This window comes from Passer montanus, unplaced genomic scaffold (assembly GCF_014805655.1).
Source record: "Passer montanus isolate IOZ18808 unplaced genomic scaffold, ASM1480565v1 scaffold7, whole genome shotgun sequence".
NCBI classification, from domain to species: Eukaryota; Metazoa; Chordata; class Aves; order Passeriformes; family Passeridae; genus Passer; species Passer montanus.
The window spans coordinates 12,394,024-12,416,824 of NW_024372147.1; the positions used below are offsets into that span (position 1 = coordinate 12,394,024).

Genomic DNA, 22,801 nt, shown 5'->3' on the forward strand with positions numbered 1-22,801 from the left:
GCTTGGATCTGATGACATCCAGAAGGTGTCTCACCTAAAATTATTGCTTACATATTTTCTCACATAAGAAGCTGCTGCCTTACCTTTCATCAAGAGAGTCAAATCCATGTCTCCAAATCATGAATGGTCATAATGACACGTATTTTCTATTAATTTCTATTTTACATAATAAGTAAAATTATGTAACAATTTTACATCAACACATCAACTGCCAAGAAATGAACACTTTCTCCTAGACCCTAATGTGCAAAAATACAACCTTTAGGCATGAGATAGATATGAAACAGTTACAAATTATGGAATCACCTGACTGAATTGTAAATAGCCATTGGGGTTTGGTCCTTTTCTTTGGCCACTCTCATCATATCCAGAACAGCCATTCCAAGGCATTCTTCTTGTGTTTCATGAGTAACAGGCATCTGTACCCATCCATCCAAAAAATCAGCTCGCCACTGAGAAAGAATGCAAGAAAGCAAATGAAACCTGGTGTACTGCTGCTTAACAAGAATAGAGGTTTGGGTGCAGTTGTTGGGGGGAGCTGTTGTGCTGTTTGATTGTCTATATTTGGTTTGTTTAGGGGGTTTTATTGGCTTGGTTTTTTAAAGACTCAATTACCTACTTCATCCACAAAGACATGTACTTATTCATAAGGAATACCAGCTGCTATCATGCTTATAAGCACTGTTTTGAACTTCATCTCTCCAAATACACAATGGGACATGGAATTTAATTTCCAGCTTGAGAGGGCTTCAAGCTTTCAAGAGCCTACAGAGTTACTAGGAGAAGACGGAAAGGGAACAAATGCTGATAACCCTCACCAATCTGCATTTAGCAATAAGCAAGCAAATAATACCTGTGCGAACAAGTAAGACATGACAAGATCGTCAAGGACGGGGCTCTCTGCACCGCGAAGAACACCGTAACGGTATGCCCTGTTGCTGCCACTGCAATACCAGTGGGGAAAATAAAACCTGGTAGGAAATCAATTCAAGCAAACGTTAATAAACAGGCATTTTGGTTACCAGCATCAGACCTTACTGCTCTCATCCACACGTAACTAGTGCTGCTGATCTGGAGGACCACTATGAAACCCCAGTTACTCCGTGAAGACTTCATGTCCAGTTCTTGGTGCTTTGAAGTACTACAGTACTCAAGGTGATAAACTGTACTGATAGGAATGAGAACTTTGCTAAGGTATTCTCATTAATCAGAATACAGAGAATTTTATTAGTGCCTTCTAGTTTCTTTTGAAACAGTTCCCAAAAAACACTCAGGCCAAATTATACAATGTAAATAAATTAAACCCTTTACAAAAGGAAAACTGACTACAGTTTTAGTTGTTCACATTCAATTATAAGGTTAGGAAAAAATGGTTGTATTGCAAAAACATGTCTGACTATGCAGGACAATTACTCTGCATTTCAGAAACTGCTACTTATTTCAAACAGGCAAGCACAGAGGAGAGGAGATGAGATGTATTATTATTAAGAAAGGTTTTTACTTCTAGTATATTTTTATTGTTTGTTTCTTCAATCTGACACTGGTAAACACATTGGATAGAGAAAATTAATAATGTACATAATTCAAATCACCCCAATATTTTTGATTCTTTTAGCTCCCTGCTTTCCAGAAAATGCCAGCAATCTGCCCATAACTTCTAAGAGAAACTACAGTTCAACTAAAAATCATATTGGTTGTGTTCTCTCACACAGTCTTGTTTTATCATGAAAAGTGTACGACATTTTATTTAGATTACCTTATCCGGTAGATTAGGATGAGTCTGGTTGTTTCATCTACATGGAAGATGTGATTTGGGGGATACCACATTCTGTCTGCTTCACTCATGAGTGCAAACATGTTATGATACACTGGCATGATACCTACATGAAGAGCAGAGAAGCAAACATCAGTAGGAAACAATCTTCACAAAATATATTTTAAAAAAATAAAATGTTTTTTAAAATGGGTTAAAAACAGCAAATTGTCACAGTGCTCTAATACTATCAGCAACAGGTATCAATATTGCCAACAACATTGCAACCTTGATACCATAACCTGCAGGCTGCTTTGCTGGTTAAATTTTTCATTCCTCCTTTATGCTTTCTGACTGAAGACTCCGTCCACCTGTTGTCCTATACCCCACTGGTAGATTACAAGATTTTCTCTCTATGGCATTTAATAAAATGTCTTCTTAGCCCCTCAGTTTAGAAACAGCTTACAACAGTAAATTTTTTTCCTGCCTTTCCAAAATCAGATGACTTGATTTGAGCACTGGTTTTACACCTAAGCATTGATTTTAAGACTTTAGACTGATTAGCAATTAGGAGTAAAGCAACACAAAGAAAATTATAGTGACTAGGACAACCATTGGCCATTTCCATTTTAGTAACTCAGTTTATAGCAAACCCAAACATATACTGTTAAAATAAAACAGAACTGGAAAATATCATTTTCCCTCAACAACTTTGAATTGTGTTAATGGTAACTGACAAGCAATCCTACTTAACCAGAAACTAAAAAAAATCAGTTGAGTATCAACTCTTCAGCAGCCCCAGAATTTAAATTTAACTTTGATGCTCCCAACTGAAACACAGCCTATGATTCAGCATTGTACTGTGCTGCAATGTTATGTATCCCTGTGATGTCAGTGTAAGATTTAGAAAACAGGTTAACTGCCTGAAAAATGACAGCACAAAAGAATGAACTGCAGGTATTGACACACCTTCTGAAGAGAGAAAGAGACACAGGTTAAAAGGCCAGAGAGTAGAATGAAAAATTACAATGTCAAAATTACAGTAGGTCATATCTAAAGAAAACTTTACAGTAAAGGAACATACTTTGGGGGAAGAAGGCAACAAAACAATTGAAAAACAAACAGGTAAAGACAAGAAAAGTAACTTAAAATGATGTTATGAGACAAAAGAATTCTGGGAAAAGGCAAACCACCAACACCCTTGCTCAAAGACTTAGAATGAAGTAATTGAAGTTCTCACAAGAAACCAGGAGAAAAAAAAAATCATCCTTTATTTCTTTCTGTTCTGAACAACATCTAGGTAATTACTGAAAGGGGCAGAACCCACATTTCTTTCATCACATCTATACAGCATGTAAGACAATCAGAAGAAACCACCAACCAATTCCACACACAAAAACCACATAACCCTTTGGAATAAAACATATTTCAGTCTTAAACAACAATTTGCTTATTAAATTTGATACAAAAAAAGGGTTTGCTTATATAGGGGTGTAGTAAGAGAGCTAAGAACTAGAGTTCTATTGCATATTTGTGAAGATTAGACTGCTGAAATCTGTAGGTTAATTACCTGACACCTTAAACTAAAGCTCTACAAAACACACCAGAGCTGCAGGTCTTAACATATGATTTTCTATGAAAAGGAGTCACAAGCTTACAGGAAACTAGAGAAGTGGAAAGCATTATATAAGGCAATGAAAGGGAAACCAAAACCAAACACATCCCCACAGGAATAAAACTGAAAGGATAAGTAACTGAAAGATTGGCTGTAATTCTAATAGGAAACTAGAGAAGTGGAAAGCATTGTATAAGGCAATGAAAGGGAAACCAAAACGAAACACATCCCCCACAGGAATAAAACTGAAAGGATAAGTAACTGAAAGATTGGCTGTAATTCTAAATGTTGCAAATTTATGGCACAATATGACATATTTCATCCATCCAAGTTTTGAGGATTTTTTTTTTTTATGGAGTTAAAAAGAAACCTACCCCATACAACTAAACATGGTTCTCATTTGATGTGTAAAGTGGGATGAACTATACTATACTACATGTCAGCTGTCCATAAAGCAGTAACTTAGCAGTCACTAACTTAGCAGTTTTACGGCTGTGTGGTGTCTGCATCCAAACAATTTCAGACTAATTACAGAGTAATGTACGTGAGAATCATTAGCATGTTTCATGACTCTTGCTAGATGCTAAACACCATTCAGGGCAATGCTGAATATTTACTATACAGCTGGTGAGACCCATCTAGTCTCCCTAATACATTTACCCAAACTACAAACCATACCATGTACGCTTACTGAACAACATTTCAAAACCACATTCTTAAATTCAAATGCTAAGCTGCTGTATTTGACCAAATACATTACAGACACCACAATCACCATGCCACCCAACATGTCAAAAAACCCCACCGGTATTTCAAGATCCTCATTGCCATTCTGAAACTTTAACCAAGGCATGACTGTGGTACTCCCCCCTACAAATCAGAAGTACTTATATTAAGCCCTCCCCCTGTCATTGTCTTCCTTTGTTTGAAAAAAAGAGTAAATTGTGCACTCTTCCATCCCTCATATTTTGGCATTTATAGTTCTGAATGGTAACTTGCACCATTCAATATTTAATTACAGTATTTAAGGCAATATTTAAGGACTCAGAGATCATGCATATTTTTCAAGAAAAGGAGTATCGCTTTTTTATCCCTTCCCCTTTATTCATTTGCTTTACTACACTTAATGCTCAACAACTATAATACAGAGCAAATTCCTTTATTAAATAGAGTCTTGAAAATTGTCCACAAAAATCTGACAAAAGCAAAGAGGCCAGCAACTTCTCTTTTCATGTAATTCTTACCACCACTATTAACTGCAGGGCCTTTTAAAGTGAAGATAACGGCAGTATTTAAATGTTTTCTCTATAAACAATGAAAATCTAAAAACTGGAGTGGGGAATAAAAGTCTTCTGATGAAGCCTAGATATGTCAACAATAGCAAAAACTTCGGAGAAATATAAAAGTAAGTGAAGGTAAGTAAAATCATAAAAGCCATTCACAACAGGCACTGAAAAGCCTGCCCTGGATTTTTACACTGCAGTAACCATGCTATCAGCTCGATCAGTGATCAATTAGGAGAGAAGATAGTGACTCAGACATAGGTAATCAGCATTTTCACTGTTTTGCTTCTTCAGCAAGGGCTAGCAAGTAAATTTTCTGGAATATTGCAATGACAAGATCTCTTTAAAATTTATTTGTTTATTGCATAAGGCTGAAGAAAGGAGTGTATATATATATATTGTATATACATATATAGTATATACATGCTATACAGGATATATATACTTGACTATAGTCAAGTAACATCACAAAAGACTACAACACAACATAAGTTTACATTTCAAACTTCTGTTTCAAACCTAAAAAAAGTAGATTCTTCTTTTCCTCATTATGATTTTAGAGCTTCATATCCACACAAGTCTCACTACTTCATTTATCCTGAAGCAGCTAAATACAGGTTTTCTGTATCTCCTCTTTTGTTGGCATTAGGAACCCCTTCTGCCATACAGTATATTTTCATAAGGTAATATCTCTATTTTTCTTTATTTCTAATAAAAATTAAAAGCCAGGAAGTGTAAATCACTGCAAGCCATGACACCACTATGACATGTGAAAGCCATTCAGAGTCTGCAATAGAAATACTGTTGTATGAAACTCTCAACTCAAGCGTGTTAAGTTAGATATAAAAAGATGAAAGCAATTAGTTGAATGATTAATAAAAATCTCAAATTTTCTATATAAAAAGTCTAATACATACATTAGTTCTCATAAAATTGAAAGTAAACTATCTAAAACATATATAGCCTTGCATATACCAGATGGAAATTTGCTTGCCTTTTCTGACATAAAAATAGTATCTTGCATTATCATTCATACAAACTGGAGGCTTACCAAACCCTTAACATCATATTCAATGTCACTATCCTGTCAACAAAATGGTTTCTGAATAGTCAATCAAAGCTTCTATTTCTTTTCCTGGAAAAACAGAATTGCCCAGAGTTCTGATTAATTCATTCCCCAGCTAGTGGAGGAGAGCAGGGGGGCTGCATGTTCTGGGTGGATTTTCAGGAAAGGCTATCACCCAAAGGAAGACAAACAAAGAAAAACCAAACAACACGACCTCACAAAAACAAGCAAACACACACACACATACACACTCACACACATGAAAAAAAAAACAACCCTGAAACCAAGTAAAACCACTGAACAAAAAGAAACAACCCTCAGTGAACAGTTATACTCAATGAAACTCCAAGCTGTGTGAACCCTGACTCATGTCAATTCTGGAAATTCATCATGTTAGAAAAAATATGCCTAGAATTCCCTTGTTAGCAGCACGGAATCTCTTCTGGAGCATAGAAGCAAAGACGTACTACAAAACACAACATTATGCAATGCACTCTCTCCCTTGAAAACATTTCATTGACTGCAGACACTGCCACCACTTGTCACATTAAATGCTTTGAAACAGTGCTTTTACTTACTTAAAATTAAAAACTCTCTGCCATTTTATAGTTTTCCAAGATAGACCAGCATTTTTCAAGGATTGTACCATGGAAGTTCCAACATATTTGCAATTCAGATGGGTGAGAGTTAAAATGAAGATACACCTAACACAAAGATTCTGCAACCTTTAGAATGATTTCTCTAACGTATTTAATTTCCATCATCAGTTAGTTCCTCTAATACCACTTTCCCCTTCAGGCTGAGAACAATACCTTTTCTTCAATTTGGTGTGACATTTCTAATATTTTACTTGGAATTAACTAGCTAACATGCAAGAACTGAACCATGACTAACTCATCAATTTAAATTTAATTTCAAGACACCTTATTTATTTTTGCATTTCTGCTTGGAAAATGTGATAGCCACTTTTACAAACAGTTTTCCTTATAAAAATACAAAACTACAAAAATGTTTATATTTATTATATTTTTCCCAAATCAGAAAACTTTTTTAAAATAAAGTTAATAAAAAAAAAAAGAAGGCCAAGCTTTTGCATGCATGTATCAAACTGGCAGAGAAATATTTAGACAGGCTAACATTTTTATAGCCAGATATAACAGATCTAATGTCAAGTTAGCAGTGACTGGAAAATTTTCCATTGTTTGAACTGTTTAAATGATACATAACAAGACTCTGATTGCTGATGTTTGCCTAGATCCAATCCTGCTTTGCCTCCAACAGCAGTCATAGTTGGATATAATCAGCTCTGTTATCAAAAGATCTATGAGCTGTTCAGATCACAGAATTCAGTAACAATTACCAAATTTGTTATATTTCAGTCTTGCTTACTACCGAAATCACTCTCTTCTTATCCAAGTATTCTGACTCATAGCTTACTCCTGAAAGATCAGTCTTGCAATCAAACATTATTTGATTGTATGGAGCCATATGTGTTCTGCTGTACAATCAAAAAATCCTCTTGGAAAAAAAAAAAGAATAATAAACAATAAGAAGCAACGTACAATCAAAAAATCCTCTCGGAAAAAAAAAAAAAGAATAATAAACAATAAGAAGCAATGCCTCATGATTTAAGCACTAATGGTTGCTATGAAAGAGAAAAAAGAACAAAAAGATGGTCACTTTCATACCCAGAGATTATAGGAATGAATTTGTTTTATTAAAAAAATCCAATGTACTTTTGCAAAGAAAGACACATGCAAAAAACGCACTCTTGAACTATTATACTATAGATTTCAGCTCTGTTGTATGTTAGACTCTGGGTAAATGCAACAATTCAAAGGCATTCTTAGATATCAATGTATTATTTATTTATAATATACTGCCATGTTGTTTACATACTATATTTCCTAAACCATTACGAAGAGCATCAACCACACACACAAGCACTCATGTTATATCTAACAGAACAGTTTCCTTCTGCAAAGTGACTAAGCATGTATAATATACAACATATGCACATAACTTCCAGGACCAATCTGTTGTGCAGGACTGCATCAGGAAGTAATTCAAGCTATATACAGCTCCTGCTAAGATTTAACTATCGAAACTTAGCTCAATGAAAGAAGACTTTCAGTTACAGGATGGTATACCCTTAAATTATTTGAAAAAATATGGCAGTCACCCAATTCAGCTTCACAACCATTCTAATGGGAACAGTTTTACAGTCTGGTGCTAATTACATCTGAAACAACAGGGAAAAAACTGTCTAAATGCCACCATTTTGATGAGCTTTGGATTGTTGAAAACCTTGTATGAAGCTGGATTTCACTGCTTCATTATATTATAAACTGTTAGATATATACTTACCACAGGCTTTACAGGCAACAGCACAAATCTCTTCTGCAACATATTCTCCAGCTGAAAAGTGAAGGTAATCTCCTTCTGTCTTCCCAGGAGAATGATAAAGGTACACTTGAAGCAATGGTTCTGTCTGCTTGGGTGCACTGCTATTTCCACGGATGTCACCATTCTGGTGGACAGTAGAAGTTGCTGTACTTTCCATATTTGTCATTGTAAGACAAGCCATAGTTTGTTTTGGTTCTGCTCAAAGCATCTGCCTGAAAGAAATGTAAGAAATACTTCTTGACTATCCGCACTTGGTTTTATTTGTAATATTCATACTGAGTGACAGTACTGTTCTGACACTGAAAATCATTAGAACTTGAAGGCAAGCAAATAGCAGTATTACAGGAAAAAACAAAATATAAACTGGGAGTCCAGCTAAAGGATTATCACTTTTTGAGTGACAGTACTGTTCTGACACTGTTCTAATGAAAATCATTAGAACTTGAAGGCAAGCAAATAGCAGTATTACAGGAAAAAACAAAATATAAACTGGGAGTCCAGCTAAAGGATTATCACTTTTCACTGGATTTTAGACAGCATTGTGCTCACCTGCAACATGCTAATTAAACCTGAATGCCAAAAGAATTGCTTTAACAAGATCTAGTTGGGTTACAAACTAGCACTGATGGAGAGAAGGATCATAGAAACATCTTGCAGCTGTGTTTTCCTTGTAAGCAAACACTTCAAAAAAGCGCTGAGATGTGAATCTAACAGACATGGTTTGTTGACCTAGGAATGGGCAATCTTCCAAGACCACCTTCTTCCAGAAAAAAATCATTTAATCTGCCATCAAAATAAAAGTTGTCTCTGATAAATGTAATCAAAGACTAATAATGCAAAAAATAACCACACATATATTGGATAATGAAAAAAATGTTTAAAAATGTGAGATTAAACAGCATATTCCAACAGCCAGTTGAAGAAAATCTTCGCTTCTCTGTGACTGCATCATAATTTCAATTGGTACAACCCCTTGTAAGACAAAAGCTTAGATCACAGTCGAAAAGCTTGCTTTATTAGAAGCTATTCCAAGTAGCGACCAGCTGGGATTCTGCATTTCTTATTCTGAAAATGCAGAATAGGTTCAAACAAGACAATTAAAAAATTTTGATTTTTTTAGTATCAAAGTATGGTTTGAGCCACAATAATGTTGCCCTGACACCTCCTTCTCTCTTCTTGAGCTGAAGAACCCCAACTGTCTCAGTCCTTCCTCATGGAAGAGGCACTCCAGCCCTCTGATTGTTTTTGTGGCCCTTCCCTGGACTCACTCCAAATGTACCATGTCTTTCCTGTGCTAGGGATCCCAGAGCTGGACACAGGACTCACAAGTGCGGTCTCACAAAAACACAGCAGAGGAAGAGAATCACACCCCTTGACCTGCTGGCAGCGCTTATTCGTATATGATGAATTTGGTTTTCTGGTGTGCCAGCACACATTGTCAGCTCGAATCTCACTTTCTATCTACCGGAATTCTCCCCAAGTCCTCATAGGGCTGCTCTCAAATCTATTCAGCCTGTACTGATCCTGGAGATTGCTCTAACCTAGATGTAGGACAAGGTGCACTCGGCGTTTTTGAACTTCATGAGTTTCCCATAGAATCACTTCTCAAGCCTGTCAAGGTGTCTCTGGATGGTGTCCCTTCCCTCAATCCCTTCAGCTGCACTAGTCAGCTTGGTGTCATTCCCAAACTCACTAAGGGTCTGCATGCTGCTGCTTAAGATGTTGAATGGTTAATAAAGATATTGAAAATGTAAATCTTTAGGTTAAAAATATGTTTATTGTTCTGCATAGGCATATGAGTGTTACATTCCTAACACATTATTTTCAACAGCTATTGTTTGTATTGAATTATGTTGCTTTATCAGGAAAGAGCTGTTTGGAGGTTGTTTTTAAATTTTCTGTTCCTAACTAGAATTATTCAAGAAAGGATGAGTGTATGAATATTCATTAATGAGGGCTAAAGATGATGTGTGCTATGGAAACCATAACAGTTACATCAGCAGGAAAAAAAGGCTGAACATCTTAAATAAGGAAAACTTTAACTTAATGAGTTATGACATGACAAAAATATTGAATTACATATACAAGAGGATAAAACTGTGTTACCCTTATGCTAATTCTGGGGTAAAGAGAAAAGAAAAAAGTATACCATCACCAAGTGAAAAATACATCCTTTAATTTCCAAGCTAAGCAACACAAAGAACCAGTGTATTATAGATATATAAATATGAATGTCTAGATGCAAGTGTCATTCACTACATTCCGTAGACCCTTATTTAGGGGATACACAGATCTCCTGCGCCTCATTACAGAGCCAGCCACCTTTAACTAAAAAGATAAGTGCTTTTAGCTCCAAAGGTAGCACAGGTGACAAGCACATGTTTAACTAAGGAAAAAAAAATCATCCCTCCTCACTCAAAAAGGAATTATTGTTTTTTAGATGAAAATAACCACCACATGACTATAAACATAATATTTAAAAGATTTCTCACTACTTTTGTCAATATTATGCAAGATGTAATGCTTGTGCTGTGCAACTTGCTTTTATAAAACAGTCACAGCTTTAACCCACAGGGTTTAATAACACAGGGGGTAATCTTTAATTACTACAGTAGTTTTCCCAAAACACTCCAAAATTAACCTCTGTTTATTTAAACCTTGACCTGAACTGACAGATTTTTCATCCTGGTCACTCAGCTTTACATCTGAGTTGCTCTATTTGTTGCTCTAATTTTACAGGGTCCATATGACAATGTGAAAAAAAAATCAAGAGATATTATTCAGTAAAATTGTGTCATGACTTCAAACTAAATAATTTTCTAGTTTGTCTTTATGTTAAAGTGCAGACAAAGCAGGTGAAACTACACCTGCTACATTATTTTCTTCACTGAAAATAGAAAACACATTTTCTTGGCCTCTGCCTTATGCATGTAACTAAAGCAGATATATGGGCAGAGCCTCACGTGCAAAGTAACTGAAACGCAAGGTCACCACTCACTGGTGAAAACAATACAAAACTGCTTTTACCTGTTTTTCTTAGCAGACAAGTCTCAAATTGGACACATTTGGTTTTCCCTGCTTTGTTCTATTCAGAGATCACTATATTAGCACAACAGAAATACTACACATGGCCAAAAAATTAACTGCTGTTGATCTAGTATATTTAAAATATGACCTATTCTTCTGATAGAGTTAAGTATTTTGAGACTAAATGTACTGGGAGACAATAGCATACCTGTTTGCAGAACTCACTGAGTATAATTTTCTGGGGTACACAGATTTGTTCATACTGTAATTCAAAAGAATTTCTGTGTTTCTGTAGAGAATGTAAATAATTCTCACTATTGTATGAAAGGATTTAACATATTAAGAATGCAACTTTTATAGATAAGTTACTTGGTGCCACAAAGCTATTTGTTTGAACAAAAAAAACCCTATACCAAGTCCACACACATCTTAGAATGGATGTCTGACATAATGAAGATTCTATTAAAAAAATGGCCAAACAGTTATTCAAGTAATGAACAGAAATAGGTAACAAAGTCTGAGATAAGGATGATGTTTTGGAGATGAAAACTACTAGCTGTAAGAGATGTTATTCTGGTACTGAGGAACAGATTATTTGATTCAATAGAATTATTTTATGTTGCTAATACAGATAATATTTTAAGCCATGGCTTCTAAAGGATAAGATTAATTATTCCATACATTGCTGTAACCACAATCACCAGCATCTACAACGGAACATGTCTACATACAATTCTCTGCTGACGTTTGTATCAGCACTGCACCTGAAAATTATTTTCACCAGTCACACTGCGTTGCAGAAATGTAATTTACATGGTTCTTTCTAAGTCAACCACCAAGAAACTGGTTAATTAGATTGAAAATCATGACTCACAGAAGACATTTCACTAAAACATAGAGGACATACAAGATTCTCACTATTTAATAATATGCAGCATTCACAGCGTTCAAAATATTTTTTTTCAACTTACAAGGTTTCTTTTTTGGGGAGCAGGGGCGGGAGCATTTGAGGCAACAGCTGGCTCTTGAAGGGAAGACTCCTGAGCCAGGGTCTTTAGCCATACCACTTCAAATGTATAATTTCAAAGGTTTAAAAATGCATCTCACTACAGATAAATCCCCAACAGTTAATTACCTTTTTATCACTTGAGAAATCTCTGTACTAAACATGGGAGTGATGAAGCCCTTAAATGAGCATGTCACAAGACATCCACTCACTGCAGGAATCCACAGAAAGTCAGACAAAGCAGGCACACATGCAGAGGTGGAACATAATGTATCTGTATTAAAAGTACAATATTAAAAGAATGTTAATGGCTGTGAACAATGCATGATTATTGAAGAAATCAAATCTGTATTTAGATACAGATTAAGTGATCCCCTCCTGTCTTATTTGCCCAAATTTCTCTCATCTTTGCAAAGAAGTTTTTAATTTAGGCTTTTTAAAATACAAAATTAAAAAAAAAAAATTAAATTACATTTGTGGTACTGAAACTACTTCTCAGTTCTAGCAAGAAAGTGGTATAGAAGCCAGATACCTGACTTCAGACATAATCACCAGGTTTTTTTGCATGCAACATGTTTTTCTTTTCTGTGAATACAGCATCAGTTTGAGAAAACTGTTGACAGTATTACATGGAGAAAATAGAAATGAAAAAGGGAAAGTAATCACAAAAAGAGACATGGTATGTTCACTTCATGTAATAATAATCTCTTTAGCCACAACAATTAATTCTGTTTGAAAACTGACAACATCCACTCATTTCAATTCATGTGGAAGTTAAGATCGAGTATCTTGCAGCAGGAAGGGCAAGGGCACACCCACCCTTTGCTCTCATTGCACAACACTTCTGTGGTTGCAGAAAACTATTTGAAAGTGCTTAAGCACAACAGCAGCTTCCTGCAGCAATGAAAAAAATATATATTCCCTTTGTGACCCTCCCAACACAGAAAGGGCCTGACAGAGAACCAAAATTGATTTTAAAACTGAATAAAGGTGGGGGAAATACGAGGAACAAATGGAAGTTTGAGGGGGGCAGAATTCAGAATGGAGAACTCTTCAAGTTCCATACTGGATGACTCTTCAGACAGGTATCTCCCTGAACAGGAGCAAAGACTTCAACACAGCTTCCACAGCGCTATGGTGGTGTGTTGACTGAGTCTGTCATGAATACCACATTCCCTTCTTCTGTCCCCAAAAAATAATCCATCTCAGCGAGCAGTAAATTCAGCTTTTTCCCCACAGAAGTCATACTGGTGGCAATGATTAGCATTTCTTCTCTTGCAATACTAGCTTTAGAGACAGACAGTTTTGCCTTGCTTGGACAGCTGTGTATTTTGTATGCACCTCCTCCAAATGCTTCAGACCATACCAGGATCTGATCTCAAGGCCAGTACAGTCAGCGCAGATTTTCCAGACCTGTGATGAAGTGCTGGAAGTAGAGAGGAAGGATTGTTTGGGGGAGAGCTGTCTGTCTCTGACCTTCTGAGCACACATTCCATGCACACTGATCTGAGAGCACGACCTTCAAACAAAGCAGAGCACAATCACCTATTCACGCTTTTCAGATCAAGGGGTATTCTAATTTATCTTCTATTTTAAAAGTACAGTTACATGCTCAGAACTGCCTAGCATTCATAATTCCCAGTCAGGCTCCTGACTTTAACCAAACCTGCATGAAGATTTATTTATGTTTAACTATGTCGTTTTTCCACAAATCCAGCAGAATAAGGACTACAACATCTTGAATACTCTCAATAATACTGTAGCTTGTGCTTCACAGGCAAAAAAAATCAATGGAGCAGCCTAATAGAAAATCTATTCTGCACATGACAAACAAAATGACTGCTTGCTTATGAAAGAGCAGCTTACAGCTGTGAACAAGAAGCATGAAAACTCAGAGATTAAAAACACCAAATTCAACAGGTTCATGTGACATATTTCTCTCTTTCTCCCTCACTACATCTACAGGATCTGCATTAAGGCCTTATAAAACTATTTCGTTCACACACTTTGAGACTAAGTCTCATCTGACACAACTTATTCTTTAAGAAGCAGAGCTGCTGTACCAATCTCATAGTGCACCATCTTGTCAGTGACCTAGCTCCCCTATTTCCTCCTTCCCTCTATTTGTTCAAGTCTACACCATCTTACATTTCTGGTAGCTGCAAGGATTTAAATGCCCAATTCCAAAACAAACTGAAGAGTCTAATGAACCTCAGCCAAAATAAATTAGTCCATCATCTCCGAGTTGCCACTGTCTGCAAAGAACACAATACAGCATTTGTTATTTCAACAAGTCTTCAGAACTGCTATAAATACAATTAATGTTTGTGCCTTGTCACCAACTGCTTAGTGAAAGAAGCAAGAATAAATAGCATTTTTTATTTACAAGCAAGGCTTTGAAGACATAGACTGTCTCCCAACAACTCAGTATGTCTATTGCCAGTAAACCAAAGATGACAGCAATGTGCACACTTTCCATCTGCTTACATACACATCCTTCTTTCAAGGAATTTGAATGAACATCAATACTGAAAGCCTTCCCAAGTAATGGTGAGTAGGTGGTATAGCAGGATGCTCTGCCTAGAATGGGATGAACCAACTTGAACAATGCTCTATTTTGCAAAGCTATCTGCAGTGAACTAAAAGAGGGTGTCATGCTGCTTTTGGTATAGGATTATGCTAAAACCAGCTTGACTCATCAACACCAAAGTTTAACGTCCTGATAGTGAGGTGAAGATGTGGCAGATAAAGTAAAATATGCTTACCTAAAAATGCTAAGGTGACACAGTTGGCGATACAGGTAAGTAACATCAATCTCTACTTAATAATTTTTAGGGAGTTTCTTTGCTAGTTTTAATGGAATTGCTTTAATATAGTTGTTTTGACATAGCACACACTATACTATCCTAATTTTAGCTTCTATAATGTATAGTAAATAATTCTGATTAAGATCTTCATGTCTAATCATTTATTATAGTAAATAATTCATTTTTATATGAATAGATCTGGTTTGCCTCCCTTAATCCTGTAGGACAAAGCTGTACAAAGGTTCAATCACAACTCTATAATTTCTTAGGCCTAAAACTATTAGTTTGGCACTAAGATTGGATCCAGCCACACCAGGCACCTCCTTGAGAAGGCATTTAGAAGGCAAGCAGGTCCCTTCTGCACCTCATGACTCAATGGGAACTTTTCCAATAAACTTTATCTGAAGGTCTCACTCTACCTGGACCGGAGATTAAGTTTGCAGCAAAGTATCATAAAAGGCACTAACAAATTTCACATTAGCCAGTAGTAACAGAACATCACAAGGGTATTATGCATCTTGTTCCAAGACAACCAAAATCAAGTTTTTACCTCTAAATCCAAACTTAGACTGAGAAAAAAAGTCAGTCAGCTTCCCATCTTTTTGGCTAGTTTGTTTGATTTACGCTTAATATGTATGATTAATATTTAATTATAGTCTTTGCAGTTCAGTTTGAAAACACAGACAAATGGAGCACAATTAAGCTTGCCCATAACATGTGCTCAGCATGGCTTGTTATGCTATGAAAAGTTTAAAATTGTATGACAATAGCAATAGTTTTCATATTCTGCATATATGACATCAGGTATCCTTGCAAATTTGGTCTGATTTTCTTTGTGTGTACAAGGTACAAGCTTGTTTCATTTGGTTGCTTTAAAAACAAAAGTACACTAAATTCAAGGAACAAATGCATACATGATGCTGACAGGCAATGAAGTATTGTATTTTTAATACATCACCCCTTACAGAATGACAGTGCTTCTTAATGGACCAACAAGAGGTCTATTAAATCCTTGTTCGGTCCAAACACACCACATCAGTGAGAATTTCACAAAAAAGTCACAGCAACAGATTCATATATTTCCAGTATACATTCATAAAAAAATATTCTCCTGACTAACTTGGCTGAAATATTCAACAATACTTTTAAAAACATTAAGCAAACTGGAAAATCTGAGAACTTTTTTCCATTATTTGGAAAGCAGGTGGTAAGTTCATAAATAAAATTAATCTGCAGTTTAAATGCACCATTTTCTGCATTAAAACTCTGTTGTCTTTTCATATTTTATTCTTTTATTGTTGTCTTTTAATATTTATTCTGAACTTAAAACCAGCTTTCACAAAAATACAAAATATTCTCCTAAAGCATATTCAAAGATGTTTAGTGAACAAGGAGTGCATCTTCAGTTTTCATATTCATTTTTCTAATATACTGTGCCTATTGTTCCCCTGCCATGAGGTAAAGCCACACAAGAAAACAACTGCTTCTACAAGAAATAAGCCCAAAAAGTTAAGTAACTCCAAAAGAATTTTCCTGTTTTATCAGCTGTATACTAATAGCACACAAGAATTTTTAATAAAAATTTGAATGCATGTGATAGCAAGCAAATAAATACAGAAGGTGACAGGTTAACATATCAATGACAAAACATGCTAAAAAAAACCCCAAACTAAAAAAAAGATGGAGAATTAAAGATAACATTTGCTTACATTTTTCACTTGGAAAACCATTCCCAGTATCCACAATTCAGTCCATGAACTTTTGTGTAAGAGAAGAGTAATAGTCCTGGCCTGACCTGCTTGCATGACACACAGGGATTAAGTGGATAGCTGTTAACATGAGGATTATCCCACTTTCATTCTGATTAGAAATTCTAAAATTTTGTTTTCTAAGTTCTTCACAACAGAATGAAGTAATCACTGCACTGATTGCAGGAAGAAAACTACATGGGGCTACTGTCAGAAAATGAATGAACACCATGCTCAGGTAGAAGCCTCAACATCACAGTAACATGCCATGTAGGTGAGTTACCAGAGAAGTAATCAAATCAAAGACTTGCCCAGAAGAAACAGCTTTATTTAGGTTCCATTAAAACTTTGGAAAAAGTTGGTCCATATCTGCAAAACATTTCAGTTTCACCATAGTGATAAATTTTAGCAAAAGTCTATTTCATCAGAAAATTTCCAAGCAATTCAAACAGTTGCCCAATCATCTGGCACAGATTATGTCCCAAGATAATGGCATCTGAGAGTCCTCAGTCCATTCAGTGCCACCATTATCTGTACATCTTTATATACACACAAGACACGGAAAAAGTAATGATAATGGGTCAGGAAGACCATTTGCATGAAGCATGCGAAAAATATCACCAATTTACTTTTATTCCTTTACATATCTCCCAAATTATTTTAAAGTGATGCAATAAAAGATGACAACACCAAAATTAGGACTAAGTGATATTTTCACAAATATACCACCAAAGAAGAAGAAGAAAAAAGTACTTTTCTATTAAAAGGCATTTTTGTTAAAAATACTGTCTTGGGGAAAAACCTTTCAACAACCTCTAGAGAATATGTAAGATAGCTACAGCCTCACTCACAAGTTTAAAAAAATGCTGGAAGTGCAAACAAAAGCAAAAATTACAACAACAGCAAAGTCATCTGTGAAGTTACTTCATTTTCTTAAATGTTGCAAGATTGAGACAGTCAGGAGGTGATGCTGGAAGACAATTTTGAAAAAAGCTAGCTATTCTTTCCCAAATGCAATTCCTGCTGTCATAACTGAAGAGCAATTTGTGAAAACATGAAGCAGCACTTGTTTCTACAGTACTGTAGGGCCAAAGAATAGCATCAACAGTTGAAAACAGGTGTCGGTTTACAGATGCTGTCAAGAGCCACACAAGCTAGTGCTGAGCTCTCAGAGGTCATACACGTTTCACGCTGCAGTGAGTGCTGAAGAGTGGCACGGCAGGCACCAGCTGTATCACAATGGGAAAGGTTTCAAACCAGTTACTCTTCTCCCAGCCTTCTGAGGCAGGCAGGGATTTCCCAGGTATGTTCTGGTTTTAGCAGCTTAACTGTGGAACAGTTAGAACAGAGAACAGCCAAGACACACCACTTGCAGTGGTCTGGTGCTTCTGAAAGACACCAGACTTTTAACAAAGTTCTTTATCCTCTCCCACTACAGATGCACTCTGGAGTTCTGAGTCTATAAAAATATTATCCTCTAAGCAAATATCAACACAACAGTTTAACCAAGCAGAGTTATTTACTGGTAGAAATTAAAAAGATCTCTTCCTCACAGAAGAAAAAGTTTCTCACATATTTCTGTGAGGAAAACCAGTCATAACTCTTTCCAGCTGCCATTGGCTATTAGTACAAATTGCCCTGCTTGCATTAGTTCAGGAAGCTTTTTCCAAGACCTGGATTTTAAAAAGTTAAACTCCTTTGGACTTCCTTCTGAATTCTGTCATCTCCATTTTCTTGCACTCTTATCTCACTTCCCCAGTCTGGCAACTTCCCTCCTCAGAGCTTAGTAAAACTACTGCCTCTACAGTAACTGTCATACGTGTTTACACTACATGCAGAGCTCAAGCAGGCTGAAGAGCTAGAATTTTCCTGAGAACCAGGAGCAGAAGATTATGTAGTAGGGAGAAAGGGCAGTGACATCACTAAGTCTCCTCTAGGCAAGTAGGAAGTAAACAGAAAGAGGAAGAGCCATTCTAAAGGCAAGCGTCAAAACAATGTTTAAAAACATGCTTTCACCTTCATGGTTTATTTTATGGCTTTTCTCTTTCAACACAGACTGCACTTGGTAGCATAAAAGAAAAAAGAGACAAAAGAAAAGATGGGAATGAATGATCCTGATTCCTGCCCAAGAATCAGAACATCTTAAGAAAAAAATCTGTTACTCAAACCTCAAAGACTGTTTAATGAAATTTGCAGTCACTTAAGTGAGAAATAATTCCATGGAACAGTATCACCAGGTCTCTTCATTTTAGGTGAAATGATACCTCCAGTTTCAACTCCAGAATATCTCAACTGAAACTACTGCTCTTTGACAAACTTCTAAATATCTACCCTTAGAGATTAAAGGTACAATTTCCAGTCTGCCATACACAGTAAAGTATATAATATAGAATATAACAATCGTAACCCCAACCAGCTCTTCTGCCCACAAAAAGAAAAACCACAAGAAGATCCACTGTGCTCAACATAACACAATGTTATATTTGTAAGATGTCACTCCTGCTGCTCCCAATTTCATAGGTTATTTTGGCTTCTTTCCCCTCCCAGTTTTCATCACCTGACCAGAACAAAGGGTAAAGTGGTCTTGGACAAGAAAATTCTAATAATAGACTGAATGATAAAACATGCATTACCTTGATTCCTGTAACATTTTTTCTGGGAAAAATATGGTAGAAAACAAATCTAGTAAATCTGAGACAGAGACGTCTCAAAAATGTGAAAACATCTGGATGAAGGAACTATTCTTATGCCAGCTACACTATCTGAACAGAATCTGGAAACACATGCTTCAACAAATTAGCTCTTTGCAGAAATAACTGTCAGCATGTAAACAGGATAACAGTTAAGTCAGAGTGAATCAGCAAAGTCCTCCAAACAGCCAAGAGCAATAGATGTCAGTGTCTCCTCTGGACTCTCCAGAAACACTTTCTTCAGCCTACCCTGCTTTTTCAGCTTCAGTTAAGAAACTACTTCAAAAGGTCAGATCTAATGCAAATTTTATTGTACAAATTTCCTCCTCAAGGTGCGGGGGTTTCTAGGGGATTTTGGTGTCATTGCCCTCCTTCCTCCTCATCTTTGGAAAAGTGCCTAAGTCTTATAAAGGAAACCAAGCTAGTTCTTTACAGTAACACATCAGGAACGTTACAGGAACCCAGGACTAATAGTATTTACAACCCTGCCTTAAAAAACACCCCCCCCCCCCCACCCCGAAAACCAAGCAAACAAACAAAATCCCCAAAAAAATTCCCTAAAAATCCAGCCAAAGGAAAAACCAACAAAAACCCAGAAGACTTCCCTCCCTGCTCTCCAGCTTAGATCCCATACAGTTTCAACAAGGCTATGACTAGGAACACTTTCATAAACCCTTAGAGAGTCAGGGCCTGGTCACATAAAATGAGACAAAACATAACAAAGACTAACTAAGACATACAAGCAACAATCTGAGATAGTCAAGCAACTGCCACAGGAATATTTCAAATAAAATTATTTTTGTAGAAGTTTGATTAAATAGTAAAGTCAAGACTATGTAAATGCACTCACAAGCCTATCAAATAATGATTCAGAGTTCAATTACTGTATCAATATATAAATATTTATATCAATATATAAATATTGCAATTATATAGATATTATAACATATAGATAGTGCAGCTTCTTGTTACTATTATAACATATAGATAGTGCAGCTTCTTGTTACTCTTTAGGAGAAGAGCTGAAGTATTTTTGCAAAAGAATACATTATTTTTTTAAATCCTATGCTAATGCTTCATATTGCTGAATAATTTATGACAGTAATGTTGATGCTTTATCTTTACAATTCAGGAAAATGTACTTGCTTGATAGTTTATTTAATGTTTCCTTAAACACCAATGGCCTGCAAGTTCTCCACTTGTTCCCTATCTGAAATACCAGACAGCTTTTGCAAAGATACTGCACTACTTGCTTTGCCAAGATCATGTTATCTCTATAAACGCAGAGTGTCAGAAAAAAATGCTGGCCAGAAAACCCAGGGCTCTGAAAGTAAACAAAGGTTTTTCATAAAATATACCGCTAGCAGAGATTCTGCAGAAGTCTAATAGAAGTGACAAGGAGAAAGAAACATTAAGTAAAGACAAGCATATTTTCACAATGTAGCATTTCAAATAGTCTGTGTTCTCTTTAACATTTTAAAAAAAGAACAGACTGGTGCTTCCCCAAACACTGCACAAGAGTCAAATTATCATCATGTGGATCCAGTATTTACAGAACTCTGTTCTGAGTATGATTAAGCATTCAATTGTACACTTCACTTTCAAAGAGAAAGAAAATACTCCGAAATAACATAAACTTAGAACTGCCTATATTCACATTGACTGTCCCCCAAGCTCTGAAAAAAGAATGGCACAAACCATTTTTCACTATTTTTGAAATTATATCCTGAGACACCCTAAGAAAACTGCAGAAAGCAAGAGCATGAAATTGTGCTCCAGCAGACTAAAAAGATCTAGCAGACTACCTGACAGTCTCAATAAATAAAAAGCATAGTGGAAAAACAAGGAACTGTTTAAATGAGATATGCAATAGCTTTAGAATAAATACCTATTTAAAAAACTTTTTTTTCCTCTCAGAAACGAGAGTGTCAAACTACTGAAAAAAAACAGTTAAGAAAGGAGTAGATTCTGCATTTCCTGATTTTAAAACATGAAGAGTAGATGCACTGTTACAAAATAGGTTTTAGATAATCCTATGTTACTGAACTTGATGAAGGGAGGAAGAAAGCCCAAATGTAAGTGACTGGTTTATGATATACAGAAGATTGGACAGGAAGATACAGTGTTCTTTTCTGGATTTTAAAATATGCTGCTGCAGATTGTGCTATTATCAGTTCCTTTATGACTAGGCATTATAAAATAAAGATTAAGCATTCTAGCACAACATTATTTAATAACTGGTAAGTTGTTGATAAAAATGTTACATTGTAAAATTCCCACTAAACAACTATTTAACTCCTCCTAAAATTCTTTCTGATGACAGAAAACTAGGAAAAAAACCGTGAAAACACTCAGATCTCTTAGTACAAAAGTCAAACTCCAACACATGTTTTGCCTCTGAGCCCTGAGGGCTTTCACCCACGTTTCAATGTCCTTAGCATTGTGGGAACTCACCCAAACGTTCTGCAGATGCATGCACCCAATAACATGAACCAAGGCACCTCAGCTCTCCCTGCAAGTCCCCACTCCAACTTAGCAATCATACTGTTCTGATCTTGTCTAAAAGTGTTATTTTCCCACCCACTCGTGGATAGGAAATTTGAATCTACCTAAGGTGATCTGTTCAAAATCTAACATACTCCATTCTTAAATTATACAAGAACTCTTTCCTAGATCATCTCAGACTTACATGCCACTTCAGTTTTTTACAGAACTTTTCAGCATGCTTGGCATAGTTATTTGCAGCTTCACCTCAACTCTGATGAAATAAGAATTTCATATCTCTCCCCAGGTTTTGAAACCAGCTGTTGCACAGAAGTGTGGACCCCAAGAAGCACATCCCAAGGTAAAGCAGAATGACTAATGCAAAGCTGACAAAAGCAAGATGTGACCATGAAGCAATGAAAAATCTCGCTAGGCCCTCCAAATTTCCTGTAAAAGATACTGCAGATTCTTTGACACTTTTTATTTCTTTGAATGCAAATAATTAGATAAGTTGGAGCTATGTGTAGAATACAAATGCAACACAGTTTATTATAGCCAAGTTTCTTCATAACTTGCCAATTATAATAAATTCTCATTCAAATACAGAGTAAGAATTGTCTCCATCTGAACTAGTTGCTCTAAGAGGTAAAGTTTTGTACATACATTTATAAGACAAATTGCTGAAGCCCATTTAAATGAACTCAAAGTTTAAAACCAGCCATGGTCTCTCCTTTCTTTATGCATGCTTTGAGCTCCCAAAGATATTGCTAAACAAAGTACAAATCACTATAAATACTAGTGATTGGCTAGTATGAATATAAAATATAATATAAATATATATTTTGCTAAATATAAATTCCAATTAGCAAACAAACACCAATTAAAATTAAAAATTAGTAAACAAAAGCCAATTAAA

At 35.9% G+C, this 22,801-nt stretch overlaps 1 protein-coding gene and 1 long non-coding RNA gene across 12 annotated transcripts in view; one reads left to right on the top strand and one right to left on the bottom strand.

Annotated features, from left to right (window-relative positions):
• Positions 1-22,801, bottom strand: part of JAK2 (Janus kinase 2) — an 84,585-nt gene that overhangs the window by 35,530 nt on the left and 26,254 nt on the right. For 5 of the 11 annotated variants that reach the window (XR_005629883.1, XR_005629882.1, XR_005629881.1 and 2 more), the window contains 4 exons: positions 8,085-8,335; positions 1,757-1,880; positions 854-971; positions 307-452 (listed from right to left, as the gene is read on the bottom strand). Coding sequence is in view for 7 of the 11 variants with exons in the window: in XM_039729703.1 (XP_039585637.1) it covers positions 307-452; positions 854-971; positions 1,757-1,880; positions 8,085-8,304 (608 nt within the window). In the remaining 4 variants the exon portion in view is untranslated. Of the gene's footprint in view, positions 1-306; positions 453-853; positions 972-1,756; positions 1,881-8,084; positions 8,336-12,285; positions 12,431-19,344; positions 19,468-21,855; positions 21,971-22,801 lie in introns of those variants that run through there. The other 6 variants (XM_039729699.1, XM_039729700.1, XM_039729702.1 and 3 more) reach the window with 5 other exon arrangements.
• Positions 19,553-22,801, top strand: part of LOC120511961 — a 50,393-nt gene continuing 47,144 nt past the window's right edge. The window contains exons 1-2 of the long non-coding RNA XR_005629885.1: positions 19,553-19,689; positions 22,193-22,246. This is a non-coding gene — a long non-coding RNA (uncharacterized LOC120511961). The remainder of the gene's footprint in view (positions 19,690-22,192; positions 22,247-22,801) is intronic.